At 63.6% G+C, this 17,268-nt stretch overlaps 1 protein-coding gene across 1 annotated transcript; it reads right to left on the bottom strand.

The window, feature by feature from the left end:
- Positions 1–102: 102 nt before the first annotated feature.
- Positions 103–16,430, bottom strand: WDR90 (WD repeat domain 90). The gene is given in 43 exon segments (XM_033101556.1): positions 103–523; positions 975–1,059; positions 1,143–1,262; positions 1,338–1,481; positions 1,570–1,700; positions 1,816–1,990; positions 2,158–2,280; positions 4,249–4,420; positions 4,601–4,712; positions 4,835–5,006; positions 5,085–5,275; positions 5,381–5,540; positions 5,699–5,820; positions 6,094–6,196; positions 6,782–6,879; positions 7,206–7,400; positions 7,546–7,677; positions 7,868–7,908; positions 7,992–8,122; positions 8,296–8,424; positions 8,595–8,753; positions 9,120–9,250; positions 9,708–9,838; positions 10,053–10,192; positions 10,427–10,662; positions 10,962–11,078; positions 11,153–11,283; positions 11,362–11,505; positions 11,679–11,797; positions 12,261–12,318; positions 12,390–12,535; positions 12,611–12,721; positions 13,262–13,330; positions 13,797–14,025; positions 14,027–14,052; positions 14,054–14,193; positions 14,494–14,561; positions 14,645–14,759; positions 15,025–15,195; positions 15,412–15,520; positions 15,619–15,795; positions 15,918–16,009; positions 16,334–16,430. Coding segments are annotated over 43 exon segments (5,523 nt in total). The 5' UTR covers positions 16,344–16,430; the 3' UTR covers positions 103–365.
- Positions 16,431–17,268: the final 838 nt, after the last annotated feature.

Here is a 17,268-nt window from a genome sequence, read left to right as displayed (position 1 = left end):
GAGGTCTGGGGTTTGGGCAGAGGCTTAGCTTAGGCCAGGCGGGAGAGCCAGGCCCACGGCAATAGGAGCCTGGAGTGACCAGCCCACAATTTCGCCATACAATGCAACACACACGTTTATTTCAACTGTACAGGTAGAAACACAGAAAAGCACTGCAAAACGAACACGCACTTGACACATGTTCAGGGTCTTGATGCTTTACACACGCAGTCCTGGGCCTGTCCAGGGTGCAGCAGCTGAGCTTGCCCAGCCATCCTGGCCCAGCATGAGGTTTGCTAACATGGCTTCTTGGCAGAGCCTCCGCCCAGCCCAGGCACCCAGCGATACCAGCAAGGCACCCCTGACCCCAAGGTCACCACTTTGGCTCAACAGCCCGTGACCTCCCACACCAAGATCTCGTTGTGGGCCGCCGTGAAGAGCAGGCTGGCAGATGGGGAGAACCTGCAGAGCTGTACCCAGTCGTCGTGACCAATGAAGTCCTGTGCAGCCCCCGACACACAGTCCACCAACCGCAGCACACGCTCTGCAGGCAGATGGCACAAGGTGGGCCCTGAGCCTGTGTCTGCAGCCCCAGGCCCCAGGAGTCCCCCTACCCACCCTGGCTGGGCGCCAGGACCACATAGGTGCTGAATGTCTTGTGTCCTCCACGCCCAGGGCCGCCTGTCGCGGGGACTGGGACAGCAGAGCCAAGGGGGTACCCATCGCTGTTCGGGGATCTCACAACATGGGGCTCGTAAGGCCCCATGCTGGGCCACTGAGTCTCCGTTCAGGCCCTGGTGCCGGGTACGGTCCTTGGCAACCCCCACTCCTCATCTCCTGACCCTAAGACCCCTCTGGGGTAGGTGTGCTCACCCCACTTCAGACACGAGGAGCCCAGGGTACAGAGGTGAGAGGCATGTCTCAGTGTGGATGCACAGCTGAGTGCACTCAACCCCACTCAAGACAGGCCGGAGTCCACGCCCACTAGCACTCACCAGCGAAGCCAATGGCCAGCAGGCGGGGCCCGGGCGACAGGCTCAGGGACACGGCACAGAAAGGCAGAGGGATCTTGTCCACCACCTGTGGGCAGCAAATGTGAGGCGCTGATCGGGCTCCCACGGCCCCAGGACCCCTCTCCAGTACCACAGGGGGCATGCGCGTGCCTGTTTCTGGCGGAGGCTGTAGAAGACCACCTCCAGATGCGGGCCGAGGCCAGCACACACCAGCAACGCCTTATCCCAGGGGCAGAAGGCAGCGAGGGACGGCGGCGGGCAGCCTGGAGCCTGAGGAGGGGTACAGCACACTGTAGCAAGGTGGGCAGGTACTCTCCCTGTCCCAGGTGCCCCCGGGACCCTCACCTCCATGAGGGTGGGCGCCGGGAAGCTCAGCCAGTCCACGAGCTCACAGCGGTCCCGCAACCAGTCAGAGGCCCAGACGCTGACCCGCTGGTCCCCGCTGGCGGCCAACCACAAGTCTGTGCCGTCCACCCCGAAGTCTCCATACTGGGGGGGTAAAGGTGGGTGGGTACCTCTGGCCCCACTTTGCCCGATCCCCCTTCCCTGCCAGCACCCCCCAGATGGGCCACTTCACCTCCTTGCTCGTGCTCTGGATGGTGGAAATCGGGGCCCCCCGGTGGTCGCTCAGCACTCGGAAGGTCATGCCAGTGCGGGGGCGGTTCACAGCCACAAGCCCATCCTTGTCTCCAGAGAGGATGGTCTGACCTGGGCCAGGCAGGGGCCACTCTATCACCCTGTGAGCCCCCAGCCCCCAGCCCAAAGGTATGACCTGGACCAGACAGAGGCCCCGCCATCGCCCTGTGAGCCCCCAGCCCCTCACCGTCGGCAGAGAAGACGATCGCCGTCAGTGCAGCTGGGTGGGGGTGCATCTTGAGCTCCATGGCAGTTTGGGGGATGCTGAAGACACGCAGCGTGCCATCACTGTAACCTGCTGCCACGCGCTGCTGCTCTGGGCGTCCACAAGAAGGTGGGCTCCAAGCCAGGCAGAGGCAACTCTGGGGACCCCCAGTTGGGAAATATCAGTACTCCCCTGGGGAGCGGGACAGGGGCCCAGTCCCAAGGCAGAGGACAGACACTGAGGCCGGAGAGAGGATGCGGCTGCCAGAGCCCTTCAGCAGACAGGCAAGGCCCCGCCCCCAGCAGGCACCCCCAGACCCAGTACCTGGTTGAGCACCTGGAACTGGATCACCAGCTCCATGCTGGCCAAAGACCACACCCTCACGCTCCCGTCATCTCCGCACGTGGCGCAGTGGGTCTCCCTGGGGCTGAAGGCCACCTCGTTCACCTGCAGGGAGCCAGCCAGCCCTCCCTGAGGCCACGTGGCCCTCGGGCAGAGACGGGACACAGCAGAGCCAGGTTATTCCTACAAGAGCACATGTCTCCTTCCCCGGCCCGCCTGGCCACGGCCACCTTCGCATGGAGTAAAGAAACCATCCTGCCCTCCCTCCCGAGTGCCCCACACGAGACCTGGGTGGACTCGGAATCATAAGGAGCCCACAGGCCATTGAACCTGACGGTCCTCTAGCTGGGACACCAGCTAGAAGGAAGTATTCTGGAAGAACCTAAAATGTGGTGATGGGACATGTCCGTTAAAGGACAGCAGGATGAAGGTAAAGGAAGCACAAAACACACTCCGGGCCATTCCAGAGGCCTCACCACAGGGGGGGTGGTGGCATGGCTTTTCCTGAGATTGTCCTGTGTGCATTAAGGGAAAAAGGTGTGTGATTACTGAAAATCAAGAATTTTGGCGTAGGAAAACCATACACCAATGAGGTGAAATGAAACAGCCTCGTCCTGCATTTGAATTTCAAGTGCAAGTATGAATTCATCATCTATTTTAGCTTAAAAAAATAATTTAGCTCTGTCCAGCTGAGAAGTGATGGGCCCCTCGGGGCAGAAACAGCCCAGTCAGATCCCGGGGGGAGCTGCAGAAGGAGGGTCTGGACATCTCATCATTGCACATGATAGGAAATCACCAGGGACCAACTCGGGTCAAGGACTCAGGACACAAACGCCCCTGCCCTAGTGGATGGGTAAGCACACCGTGTTGTCTGTATCACGGAATAGTATCTGGTAATAAAAAGGAGGGAAGCTCTACGGGCTGTCAACCACAAGGCTGCCGGTTGGATTCCTCGACTCCCTCAAGGGATGGTGGGCTGCGCCCCCTGCAACTAAGATTGAACACGGCACCTTGAGCTGAGCTGCCGCTGAGCTCCTGGATGGCTCAGTTGGTTGGAGTGCATCCTCTCAACCACAAGGTTGCAGGTTCAACTCCCGCAAGGGATGGTGGGCTGCACCCCCTGCAACTAACAACGGCAACTGAACCTGGAGCTGAGCTGCGCCCTCCACAACTAAGATTGAAAGGACAACAACTTGACTTGGAAAACAGGCCTGGAAGTACACACTGTTCCCCAATAAAGTCCTGTTCCCCGTCCCCAATAAAATCTTTGGGAAAAAAAAAAGGAGGGAAGCTCTGAGCTATAACGCAGAGGAAACTTGAGAACATAATGCTCAGTGAGAAAAACCAGACACAGAGATCACAGTGTGTGATTCCGTTTCAGCGAAAGGTCCAGAACAGGTCAATCCATAGTCATTACTAGATGTCAGGGAATGGGGGTGGGGGTGAGTGCTTCATGGGTATGGGGTTTCCTTTTGGGATGAAGCACATGCTCTAAAATAGACTGTGGTGATGGAAGTCCAAATCTGTGAATATACTGAAAACCATTGACTAAACAAATGGCTGAAGCATATGACACGTAAATTACACCTCAACATAAGTTGTTACCAAAAAACAGGAAAAGTATAGCATGCTCATGCCTCCCCAACTTCATTTCTTTGATAGCTACCGTTATCTCTAAACAAATATATATAGTTTTATTTATTTTTTTTTAGAAAAAGGACTCAGTAGCCAACTCAAAGAACCTGCTACTGGACAAAGCCAGGGCTCTATAAGTGACCTCGGGGGGCCTGGCCCACGTGTCCACCCACCAGTTCTTAAAAACTCAAAAAGTAAATTCACTGACACCCTGAAACCTGGGCCACACAGAATGGACGAGCAGTCCCAGGTGTGTGGAGTCCTGTGCTGAGAACCGGAAATGTTTCCGTGGGCACCGATCCAACAGCTGGGCTTGGACTCGGAACAACAGGGAGGGGGCAGCGGGGAGTGAACGTGGGGCTCACGGGCCTGCCTCCGTCCAGGGTGCAAAGCCCCTCAGATGTCTTCGGCAGCAAGCTGCTGGCCTGGCGGCCTCACCTTGCTCCTGTGGCCGCTGATGAGGCGGGTGCTGGTGCCCTCGGCCCAGCTGACATACCAGAGCGTGCCCGCTGTGGTGCCCACCACGCCCATGTCCATGCTGCTGTGGAAGACGGCGCTCACGACGGCCCCGTCCACGGTCAGCTCTCGCTCCATGAACACGGAGCTAGACCTGGGGGGTGAGCAGTGGGTACAAGGTGGTGACAACGACAGCCCAGGGAGCCCGGTGCTCGTGGCTGTGTCCCTGTCCTTGGGACCTGGCCGCACCCAAGCATGTGCCCATGGAGGGCAGGCCCAGCTGGCAACGGCGCGCTGGCCTGCCGCCCTGGCCAAGGACACCAGTGTGGCTCACCTGGCACCTGAGCCCTTGCGCCTCAGCTCTGGCACGGCTCCCACGGCCCACAGGCGCAGCCGCCTGGTGTTACTGCCACTGACCAGCCGCGAGCCGGCGCACAGCAGCACTCCTAGGAGGCAAGAGGTAGCATAAGCCACTTCCCCAGATGCCCGGAAGTCGAGACAGGGTCCTCCTGCCCCATCCCTGGGGCTCCCTGCTGGGGGGGGCCACGGGGGCCCCTCAGGCACCCACCGATCTCACCGTCGTCCGCCTCCCAGGTCAGGAAGCAGCGGCCAGCATGCGTGTCCCAGACACAGACCTGGCCAGCATTGGAGCCGCAGTACAGCAGGGGCTCGGCCCCGTAGCACAGTGAGGTCAGCTCGCCCGCCCCCACTGCCTCGGGGATGGGGTCTCGGTGGTGCACCTGGAGGGCAGGGGGGGTCAGTGACGTGCCGGGGCGCAGCCTGGCCCCGTCCGCCAAACCACCTCTGAACCCTGGCACCTGGAGGCTGACGTCGGCCCCGCGCTGCTGCATGAGCCACAAGGTGAGGGTGCCCTGGCCCACACAGGCAAGTTCACCAGCACCCCACGGGCTGAAGGCCACGCCGTGCACCGGCTCCGGGAGGGGGATGGAGGACACGAGCTCGTAGGTCGCTGTGCTCCACAGGGCCAGGGTGCGGTCCCCATAGTCCCCTGGGGATGGGCATGGCGGTCACATCAGCTGCCCAGGGGTCCCAGTCCCAGGGCAGGCAGGGGAGTCCAGAGGCCCCTGCCCCCCACCCCCCCAACCCAGCTGACCCAGTGTGACAAGAAGCCTGTCATCCAGTGAGAAAGCCAGGGCTTGCACAGCCGTGCAGTGGTAAGAAAGGAGCTGCTGGCAGGAGCCGCCAGGCACAGCCCAGATGCGGATCTGGCAGCAGGAGGTGGCACCACCGCAGCCTGAGGCAGAGGCCAGGACCTGGTGGGCAGGCGGAAGGTCAGACGGGCAAGGGCAGTCCAGGGGGCCAGCCTGGCTCCGGGTAGAGGGGACTGGACCAACAGGCCCCGTGCTGCCCTGGAGGTCCCCAAGGAGCCAGGCAATGACGCGCGCGACAGCCCCAGGCGCAGGACGGGCACCTGGGCATCATGGCTGAGGGCGAGTGTGGAGATCTCCTCAGGGTGGCCGAGCCAGTGCTGCTGGGCACCGGAGTGCAGGTCCTCCACCACCACCAGGCAGCCGCACGTGTAGGCAAAGAAGCCTGCGGGCAGGGAGGGCACGCTGGAGCCAGTCACCCTCCCCGTCAGTTACAACGGCCAAGGGGGTCGTGCTGAGCCCTCCCAGGAAACTGCTCAGGGGAGGCACAGGGAAAACGGGCTGGGGCACAGGTGACAGGAGAAACAGCGCCTCTCAGCCCGAACCACCATCCGTGCTGGCACTCACTTGCCCTCCTGGGGCCTGGCCTGGGGGGGGCAGAGCTGGGCCGGGCCCTGTGACTTCGGGGCTGGGAGCCAGGCTGGGCTGTGGTCCCTACCTGTGTCCGGCCTCCAGGTCAGGTTGGCCCGCCCGTTCCCGTTGTAGCCTATGACAGCCTTTAGGCGCAGCCGCTCAGCCCCGGCCGGGGGCGAGGAGACATTCTAGGAGAAAGTGGTCCTAGGACACTGGTGTGCGGCACAGCACCTGGCCACCACCCACCACCTTAGGCTGTGCCCCATCAGACTGGGGCCTGGCACAGAGCCTCCCCGGGATTGGACAAACGGCGGGAGCGTGGGCCCCAAAGCCTGCACATGGGGACGGGAGCCAAGGATACACACGGAGGCAGGAGTGGGAGATGTGGGAGGTCCTGGAGTGCAAGGAAGCCAGGCAGGGGCGGCATGACCCAAGGGGTGCCCACTGGCCCCCAACACCAAGTCCCCCAGGGGGCTCTCAGGGACAGGGCACGTGAGGACGTGGGAGGGAGCCAGGTGGAGATGGTGGGCTCCGCAGGCCAGTGTCCAGCTCCAGGCTGAGTGTCAGCGTGACAGTGAGAGCAGAGAGGGAGCAGTACCCACGGGGTGACCACCACCACGGTGTGGAGCATGGTCAGCTTTGGGAGCAGCCCCAGGGAGACCCCGGAGAACCCGTGGTGGGAGAAGGAACACCCCCAGAAACCACAGGGCCATGCCACCCCCACCCGAGGTGCCCCCTGCGGCAGGGACTGTGAAGACCGCACCCCAGCCAACCTTGGCCGTGAGGGAGGACTTGTAACGTGCCGTGAAGTGCTTGTAGGAGTCTGGGCGGGCAGCAGGCTGTGCGCCAGCTCTCCGGATGCTCCAGGTCCCTGGCGAGGAGGAGGAAGAGGCCACAGGACATCCCCCATCCACAACCATTCAGAGACCCCTCCCCGTAGTCACCTGGCTCCAGCTGGACAAGAAAAGTACCTGACCCGGGACGGACCTCAGGGTCAGAGGGAGCAGCTGAGCCATATCCCACCACCTGCCTGGCCTAGCAGGGGCCTCAAGCTCATCCACTTGCCCTGTGGGTGACCGGGCCTCATCTCACGGGGCGAACTCCAATCTGTCAGGGGCAGCCGGGGCCGCCTTAGGCCACCTGGGACCTATGGGTACCTGCCCCTCGGCCAGGCGCAGCCATGTGTCTCTGCCTTACCCTGCTTCCTGGGCTGGTCACAGGAGGAGGGCGGCATGCCGAGGCCCCAAGGGTGCCCTGAAGCCACCCAGGCCCCATCTCCTGCCCCACAGGCCTCCTTCTGCACCAGCATGGGCGGGCCAGAGGTCTGGTGGAACCCCTTGGCGCTGTGGCTTTCCTCAGGGGATCCTTCTTCATCTGACACGGAGAAAGCTCCTGGGGGTGTGGGGAGGCAGTGAGAGGAGGGCACAAAGCCCCCTGGACCCCCGCCCCTCCCCACAGGCCTAGAGCAGCACGCAAGCACGCCAGATGGGAGCAATACACATGACCGCCCAGGTAATCCCGGGACTCCTGCCCTTACCATCACCGCTCTCACAGGGCCCAGCACACATGCCCAGCTGGGGCGGCGGTGTCTGGGAAGGCATGGGCACCTGCCGGCGGGGGAGCCCACTGGCCCCCAACACCGAGTCCTCCAGCTGTCTTGTATTCAGGCCTGGGGATGGAAGACAGGCTGTGCTCAGGGGCTGAGGAGGGCAGAGCACAGAGGGGGGTGGGCCTAACCCCCTTCCCAGCTCTACACTGGGACCCCCCAGGACAGGAAGCGGTGCCATGCCCCCCCGTAGTGGCTAGAGTACCAACAACAGATGTTACCAGAGATATGTCATCATGCGGGGACCCCTTACCAGCCTCACAGGTCTGGGGGGCTCCAGGTGAGTCTAGGACACTGCAGAAGCAAGGAGAGAGGGTATCAGGTGGGGACGGTGCAGCAGGAGGCCGGGCAGACGCAGATCAAGGGCAGACACTTGCCTTCCTGGGGGCGACTTCTCAGGGAGGGTCAGGATGTCCCAGAGGAAGATGGCATCACCCACGCTGAGGAGCTGCTGCTGGCCGGGGATGAAGGCCACAGCCTGCACGGGCTCTGAGTGGCCTATGTACACCTAGGGACAGCTCATGTCACATACAGAGACTCCTGAAGCCTGGCCAGGGTCGCCACTGTCCTGCCACACCCAGGTCTGGCCAGGCTGGCGACCAGGCATGTGGCATCAGGCCTGGCGGGTTGTCCTCTGCCTTCCCTCCCACCCGCCTACCCGTGCCCACCTGTGGCACGCACCTGGCAGCTAGGGCCAGCCTGCGTTGAGTAGTCCCACACCTTGATAGCCCGGTCGGCGGCTGTCAGCAGAAAGCGGGCATCCCCGCTGAGAGCCAGGGAGGGGCAGGCCACAGGGTGGGCACCAGACAGCTGCAAGACAGCATTCGCATGGCGGAGAGATCGGAGCACATGGGTCCCCCAGACTAGGGAAACCTCCCTTCTCGGAAAATGCACCTCTCCCCGACAAGGCAGTGGGGGCACGAAGGTGGGAGCCTGGAGGCCAGGGGTGGCCAAGCCACTGGTCAAGGCCCTGGGCTCACCTCCCGGACCATGCGGCCCGATGTGGAGTCCAGCACCACCACCCTGGATGACGTGGACACCAGCAGGTGGCTAGGGGGTGCAGGGCCGAAGCAGATGGCTACAGCCGAGTCCAGGTGGCTGCCGGCCAGGTCCAGGGTGCTGACGTCAACTCGCAACAGCTGGAGAAGGACGGCAAGTAGCTATTGGCCATGACCTCTGAGCAGAGCTCAGCCTCCAGAGCAAGGGCCCAGGAGGCAGGCAGCCTGCAGCACCCCACACACCCCCCTCCCTGGGCATCCACGTCCTCTGTGCCTGTGAGTGAGGGTGGCAGGGCCTGGGTCTCCTCTGGAGTGTGGCCTCCCACCTGGCCCCTTGACACCCTCGCACTCCATGCCGGGCCAAAAGGAGCCCCTGCCTCTCCCCAACCCCCCGTCCTGGCAGAACCTAGAGGAGCCATGCGGCCGTGAGTCAGGGTACCTATGGGGTCTGCCGGCCAGGTGCAGCCCCACCCACACCAGACACATAGAAGGTTCTGGCTGACTCACATCATCCAGCGAGGCTGCATCCATGATGGTCACTGTGTACTTAGAAGGACCCACGAAGGCCAGCAGGCGGCTGTCCCCACTGACCGCCAGGGCGTTGGAACCTGGGCGGGCATCCTGGCACACCACGTTAGCTGCCAGCATCATGGGGGCAGGTCAGCTAGGTGGGAAGGGCATGCCCAGAGCAGACACCAACTAGCCCAGGGGCCTGGGTGTCAGAATGCCAAGACATCCAGGGTCCCAGGGACAGCTGGGGTTTTCCTGGGCCAGGAGGGACCCCCAGTGGCCACCTGGCTTGCCCAGTTACAGTGGCCACGGGAGGGGCAGACGCCCTTTGGTGGGTTGACCCGCTGCTGGCCTGGTGCTCAGGCTGCTCACCTCCTCCTGGGGTGGGGCAGGCACAGACCCTCACTGACCTTCCGTTTTGAGGGGCTGGTGTGCCCTAAAACCACACTTGCCCGGGGGGGTCTAGGTAATGAGACCACAGAAGGCAGTTTACTCTGTCAGCGGATACGAGGCAAACCCCACCCCCACAGGAACTTGACAATGGGAAGGTTGGAGGCTGGGACAGGGCCGGGCACGGGGGCTGACCTGCCACGTGCTGTACTCGGCAGTGGGTGGTGGTACAGTCGTATTGGGCCAGGGTGCCCTGAGAGCAGGTGCTGAACAAGAAGCTGCCGTCGGGGCTGGCAACCAGGCCAGCGATGGCTCCTCGGTGACACCTGCACCACACAGGTCACCCACTGCCTTGACTCTGAGCTGCACCATCCCAGACCTCCAACAGCTGGGCCTAGCCGAGTCCCCAAGGGGCAGCAGAGGGCAGGAGCTTCCCGTAGACCGCCCTCCCCTGCCCTATCCAGCCGCGCACACACCCCTGGGGACCCCACAAGCTTCCTCCAGGGGCATCTGTGGGGTTCGGACCAGCTGGGCATCCACCTGTGGTCCACCAGGACCTCGGCGGCCTCCAGGCTGAAGGAGCGGACGGCGCCACTGCTGAAGCCACAGAAGAAGGCTGGCTGCGTGGGGTGGAAGGCAACTGCACATGGGGCCTCCTTGGGCGATGTGAAGTCATAGAGCTGGAGGGGGTGGGGGCCATGTGAGGGCAGGCGGGGGGGGGCTGCCAGCTGCCCAGAGAACCTGAGAGCTAGTCTTTTTTCAGGTGACCTGGACCCACATGGCCCCAACACAGGATAAAGGACGAAGGGTGCCACAGGCCCTCCTACCCTCCGCCTGCCTGGGTCCTGCTCCCCTCCCCTGGGCGTCGGTGTGGTCTGTGGCTCTCCAATCCCTCCATCCAGGCAGCACCCTACCTGCTGCAGGGTCACCAGGTCCCAGATGCGGACAGTGTGGTCCCGGGACACGGTGGCCAGCTGCCCCCGGCTGTACTCGGTGGCAAGGGCCAGCACCAGGGCCGTGTGGGAGCGTGTCAGCACGTTGTACTCCCGAGACGGTATGTCCAGGAAGCCCAAGTGGCCAGAGGAGGTAGTGGACAGCACACGCAGGCCGTCAGGGCTGAGGCGGACCGAGCTGACGGGGCCCTCGTGCTCTGCGGGCAGGGTGGGTGCGTGACCTCCCAGGGTGGACCAGGCCCCAGGGCAGACCGGCTGCATCCAGGCTGCTCTCCCTCCCAAGCCCCCCAGGACACAAACCCGTCTCCTTACTGCCCAGAGCCCCTGTGGACAGGGCCTGGGCTCCCCCATGAGCCACTTCTGGGCTCGGCAATGGTGGACGCCCAGGCTCAGGACACAGCTGCTAAGAGCCCGTGACTGCCATCCAGCCCAGGATGGCCCAGGGATGTGGCCCTGCCATGGTGACCACAGTGACAAGGTGCTGTCTTGGCCCTACCTGCCTCCAGGAGCACAGAGGAGAAGTCCAGGGGCCAGAGGCGCAGGTAGCCGTCCTCGGAGCCCATGGCACACGTGGCCTGGGAGACGCTCAGGCTGCTGATGGCGATGCCAGGGCCTGGGGGGCAGGCAGCATCAGGGGTGGCATCAGGGCCCCCCCGGACACACACACACGCAGCGGGGGCCACCTACCCGAGCTGAAGGTCTGCTTCCGGGGGACGGGGCTGCCTGGGGTCTGCGTGGGCAGGAGGCGGCGAGCGTGCCGCACGGCCATGTGCTGATGGTCAATCTCCAGGATGTGGCCACTGCGGCCGCACACGTAGCTGCCAGGGAGGCGACAGGTGAGGGCCGAAGGGGCTAGTGGAACGGGATCCCGCGCGTTAGGAGAGGGCGGTACGCACAGCATATGGCTGTCCGGGGCCTGCCCAAAGGCCAGGTCCGTGAACTCCAGGGCATGGTGCTCCCCCAGGTCCACAGGGCAGGAGCGGAGTCCCCCACTGCGCAGCCGCCATAGCCGCACACTGCCCCGCCCACACGACACCATCCTGCAAGGGGGGAGTGAGTGAGCACCACACAACCCCCACAGGGAGACCGCCGCTGCTGTGGACAGGGGCCCTGAGCCGGGGCGCAGGGACAGGCTCGATGGATCAGTCCCATCCAGGCCCGTGGGCTGCCAGGGCCCCACCCCACCACCAAAGGTGGGCGGGAGGCCAGTCACCTGGTCTCATCGAAAGAGGCAACCTCGAAAGCCTGGATGTCAACGTCAGTGTGCGCTTTGGCGAGAACGACGGCCTGTCCACCGCGTCCCACCTGGTCCGTGCCCCACGCCACCACCATCTGCAACAAGCCTGTGCTGAGCCCCCGGGGCCCCTGCCAGACCTGTACTAGGCTCTCCTATCCCGTGGGAGCCAGCCTGAGCCCTCGGCTGGTGAGTGTGGGGAGGGCAGCCCCGGGCCGGAGGGCCTACACATTCCCACCCTGGCTCTGCAGACACGCGAGGCTGACTCGTCCACAGAAACAAACAGAAAACACTGACCCACACGTAGGGAGCAGGCCACAGGTGGGACACCAGACACGTCATACATAAAACCCAGCTGCTCTGACTCTGGACCCCACCACTGAAGAGAATGACGTGAGTCATTTAAATGTTGACTCCATCCACAGGGTTGTAACACACAGGACACTGCAGTGGGTGGGGTGGGGCCAGGAGCTGGGGGGGGACAGGCCGGCAGAAAGCCTCTGGGAAAAGGTGCCTTCCTAAGTGGTTTGCACGTGGCCCGCCTCCTGGTCTGCCCTTTACCGTCCTCCCGTGCAGGTCCTTGCCAACGCCGCAGAGTAGTGCCCCGCTGCCGGAGAAGCTGTGGACGTGGGCCAGATGGTCAGTGTCGCCGGGGCTGGCCCCCGCCCCCCTCGAGGGCCCCTCGCCCACCTGAGGGAGCTGATTGTGTGGACAGGGCTCCGGAACAGGGACAGGCAGCCCCCAGTCTGGAAATCCCAGAGGCGCAGCATGCTGGGCGCCCCTGCCTGGGCTGAGGCTAGCAGGGAGCTGCTCCCGTCCAGCGCCAGGGCGGAGACCTGGGGAGGCGGCAGGTGGAGGGGAGTTGTGAGGCCTGCAGGGGCGAGCCCCACCTGGGCCCCGGGGGTGCCCACCTTGTCCGTGTGGCCGAGGAAGAAGCGCTGCTCCCGGGTGTCAGTGCGCAGGACCACAATGACCGCGTGGCAGGGGTACACAACGGCGGTCCCATCCTTGGTCCAAAGGGCCTAAGCATGGGGGCCGGAGGCTGAGATCACAGACTGGCTGGCCTTGTCCCTCCCAGCCTGGCACACCCTACCCCATGTAACGTGCACAGGAGTCAAAGGAATGCACGCCCCAAAAGAACAGAGAAAACGCACAGACACGTGAACGCATACACACGCACAACTTCCTCTAAGCCCTGGCTGCCATACAAGAAACCCTGAGGTTCAGGCAATGGAAGACTAGAGAGCCCACAAAGACTTGGAGCCTGAGTCCAGGAGGGTCTGACAAGCCCAGGGCCTCCTCTCCCACTGCCCCCACCCATCCCACAGGGACACACAAGTCGCGCCCCCACCGGCCCCACATGGCTGCCTCAAAGCTTTAAAGGGTGAGTGAGAGCTCCCGGGTCTCTGGAAGCTCAACCGTTTAGGCCAGCATTGACCCAGCCAGCAGTCGTGAGAACAAAAGGAGGCCTGAGAGAGAAGGTCACTGAGGCAGCGCTGAGCCCCACTGCAGATGTGGGCGGGGCCAGGTGTCCAACCCAACCAGAGCTCGGGACCACTCACCCATTTGGTGCTGTGGCCCCCAAGGCCAATGACCCCCTTGAGCCTCAGGACGGGATCCGGCAGGAAGCTCTGAAACAGGCAAACTCACCGTGAGGCCACGGGAGGCGAGACCCCATCCCACTAGGGATGCCCCCCTGGGCTGGTTCCTGCCTCCCGAGAAGCCACTGGGTCCAGTGTGGCTTCACTTGGCTGCTCTGTGGCAGGAAGGCAGGATTCTGGCCACAGGGTCAGACCCTCCAGGGACCCCAAGAGCTGCCCCTGCCCTCAACCTGAGGCTCCCACAGACACGGGGCTGGGCGTTGAGGGCCGGGCAGCAGCCCCTCTTTACTCTTTGTTGAAAGGGATTCTTGCCCAAAGCTGCCTCCTGCCTTCTCTGCTTTCTGCCAAGGGGCGGGATGAAAAGGGACCGTCAGAGGCCCATCTGCCCCACACATGGCTCGTGGTGGGCAGGGCCCAGCGGGCTCCTACCACCACCTCATCAAGGCCCACCCACCTCTATGGCACAGTACCCGCCTTCCTTGGGACGGGCACTCACCTCGCGGATGGCCACATCCTCTGGGGCCGTGGGCACTGCAGCCAACTTATGGGCAGACACCTGAAGGTCACGGCCCGCAGTACGCCCGTCAGTGGCCTCCACACAGGCCGATGGCTCTTGGCTGCGGCCACTGGCACCAACCACACTGGATACCTCTGTGCGCTCACAGGACAGGCCGTTCTCTGGAAGGGGTCCGGGTGCCGAGGGGGCCCGGCAGGTCTGTGGGGGACAGTGTCCGTGAGACCATGGGGCTACCACCTCCGAGTCCCATCTCTGAGGGCACAGGCACTCACTGCTGTGGGGCCCAGCATCTGGACCACGGGGGACGCGCTGTCCTGTCTGCACTTGCTGAAGGCCGCCGGGCGAGGAAGAAGCTGTGGCATGTGCCTCGGGAAGACTGCAATGGGACACGGACCACAGAACCCACTGAGCAGAGTGCAGAGGCCCGAGGATGACACTAGGGAGGGCAGCAGTGAGAGAAGCCACCCTGACAGTTTCAGCCACCATTGTACTCGGGCCCCAGCACCCCTCCCAGATAGGAAGCCTGAGGCCACCAGACATCCTACACAGGCTCCCAAATGGCTCTGGGACCTTGGGGTGACCTCCAGGCTAGCCCCAGCCCCTGCAGATACCGCAACCACCCCAGATACAGATAGACCCCCTCTCCCGCTGAGCTCTGCACACCCCACAGTCCCACCTGCCTCCGAAGGGGAACAGCTCCTCTGCACTGGCTCAGAGAGGGCTGCTGAGCTGCCACTTGGAAACCTCAGAGGAACAGAAGGAGAGTCAGCGTCGGGGCCACCCTGCCCTCTCCCGCCAGCCTCCCAGGGACGAGCAAAGCTGCTCACCGGATATGGACGTAGCGGTCATGCCAGCTCTCTCCCTTTGGCACTGGGAACGCCATTTCTCTTGGCATAGGGGTGACGGGCAGCTTTGCCCGCTGGGCCTCGGCGACAGTGACAGCTACAAAGAGCAGAGTTGCTCCAGGTCCAGGGAAGCCCGTCCAGCTCCCTCTCCACACCCAGGTAAGACTCAGCACCAGGTGCATGCAGGGTATCACTGGGCCACCTGCCCAGCCACCACCTACCCCGAGTGTCTCGGGAGCTAGGCATGACACAGGCATCTTCATCAAGTGCCAGGGCCCCTCCTGGGTGGAGACCCTTGGGGGAGGGAAGAGGTTGGGGCAGCCTGCCTGTAGACTAAGCACGGCGTGAAGCACAGCTCCCACCTGGGTCAAAGCACAGGTCGCTGGTGTAGAGGCCCCGGACCAACAGGTTGGCACACAGCCGAACACTCTTGAGATGGCTGTGGCGCCGATTCAGGTAGACCAAGACGATGTCGTGCAGGTCCAGCTGCAGGCAGGTCCAGCGGGCAGCCGGGGGAGCCACACCTGCCAGGTCTGCAGGAGGCAAGCCAAGGTCAGAGCCCACCCTGTCACCAGCCAGCACACAGGACCTCTGTGCTTGGCCTGCCCCCATTCCCACTGCCAAAACCATGCGCCCTCCTCACCTAGGCCACAGAGGAGCCTGACTGGACCTGCCCCACCATTCTCTCTACCCTCAGGCTGTCTCCCCTGGTCCATCCGTGTCCCATTCTTGCCCCATCTCTGTGTCACCTTTCCTGGATGTCCCAGCCTCACAGACGAAAGGGAATTGAAGCCATGTGGCTGTGGACTTGAACTCCTTGAAGAGGTTGGAAAGGGACACGCGTATGACCTGGCCGTCCTGTGGGGGTGGGGGGCAAAGGGAGGTCGTGAGGAGACAAGAGGGGGCGGCCGGGGTGCAGGACCCTCATGCACAGCCCCCACTTCCGAGCTCGGCACCTCGGTGGACACGTCCAGGTGGATGACAAAGTGCTTGGTGGACATGGGTCGGAAGAGCACGTACAGGTATCGTCCTGTCAGCCCCAGGGACTGGGTGCTGGTTTTGGGGAGCTGGATGTAATTGCTGGCTGAGACAGAGCCCCGAATACGATACACCGTGCACTTTAGGGTCTTGTCCTGGAGAAAAAGATGGGAGTCAGTGTTCCCCACAGACCCAGACCCTTGGGTGGTGGGGCAAAGTGTCCCAGGCAGAAAAGAGGGCTCCTCCCTGCTGCTGCCAGGTCCCCTGGACCACTTACCATCACGGCGGCCACGTCCCCCTCCTTCGTGGACCGCTTCCACTCGTGCACCTTGAAGTGTCTGAAGACATTGAGGAATGGGTGCTGCCACACTGGGGGTGCGTGGAGAAGTGAGGACCTAGTGTGCGGCATCGCCACCGTCCTGGGAGGGCCCGGGACTGGGTCTCCGCGCTCTCCGATCCAGTGATGCCCGCTATCACACAGCGCGGGCTGGGCTCGGGTCAAGTCTCAGCACCAACGCGCCCGCGGGCCTGCGACTCGGCGCCGACGGAGCCAGGCCGCAGGCTCAGTGCGCGCCGCAGGCTCAGTGCGCGCCGCACGCCGGACGCCGCCCTCCCCCGGGACCCCGCTGGCCGCGCGCCCCCTACACCCCGGGCCCTGGCCCCTGGTCCCTGGTCCGCCGGCCCGGAACCTACCTCGCGCCATGGCACTGCCGCTCGCACTTCCCGCCTCAGCCGCTGCGCACCGGACGCAAGGCACGCAGCGCGCGCCTAGCAACGGCCGCCTGGCAACAGAGCCACTTCCGCCTTCAAGGCGGCGGGGCCACGTGACCGTGGGGGCCACGTGACCGTGGGGCGGGGCCGCAACCGCCACCCTAGGGGCGCTTGGCTCACAGTTTGCTGTATTTTACGGGGCCCTAAGACCCTGCTCCAGCTGCCCCTACTGCGGCCACTCCGTTGTCGCGCCCTGGGCCAGGAGGTTTCGTCCCCAGGACTCTTCAGCCATCCCCAAACTGGGACCCTGTGGGGGCTCTAGCATGACCGGCTATGGGATCCAGGGAGCTTCGGGACTTAGGCCCATCTGGTATGTCGCAAGTGAGACGCACCGGCAGGGACCGTCCACACTCACTGACATCCCAGCCCTCTGGAGGCAGCGTGCACACCAGGGGTACTCCATTCTACATCAACTGCAGGCGAGGTCACCCACCCACCACACTAAGCAGTGTCCCACAGGCCCCAGGACCTGGCAACCCCACCTCCTACACTCATCCCCCCAGGGCTCTGTCCCACAGCCAGGCCTGGGAGACAGGACCAGGGATCCGGAGACTTGGGAGGCTGGGACCCCATCCAGGGCCAGTTATGAGACATCTTTGGGCTTCCAGGCCGGGCTCAGGCACCTGCCAACTCCAACGGGGAGGAAAGGGGAGTGGGTGTCAAGTGGGGCTGGGTGCAGTTCACAGATTTCCGAGGAAGATGAGCTGGCCCTGGCACCTCTGTCAGGACACAGGAGGGCAGCTGGGCAAGGTGTCCAGGGCCTGAGCTGCAACGTGGAACGTCAGGGCTACAAGGAGGGTTGGGCTGGGCCTGGCACTGGCACGCGAGGACTTACGCATAAAGTAAAGCACACTCCG

The sequence above is a fragment of the Rhinolophus ferrumequinum genome, assembly GCF_004115265.2.
Source record: "Rhinolophus ferrumequinum isolate MPI-CBG mRhiFer1 chromosome 15 unlocalized genomic scaffold, mRhiFer1_v1.p scaffold_54_arrow_ctg1_1, whole genome shotgun sequence".
Lineage (NCBI taxonomy): Eukaryota > Metazoa > Chordata > Mammalia > Chiroptera > Rhinolophidae > Rhinolophus > Rhinolophus ferrumequinum.
Note: the sequence above shows the minus strand (reverse complement) of the source record. Positions and strands in the feature narration are given on the sequence as shown.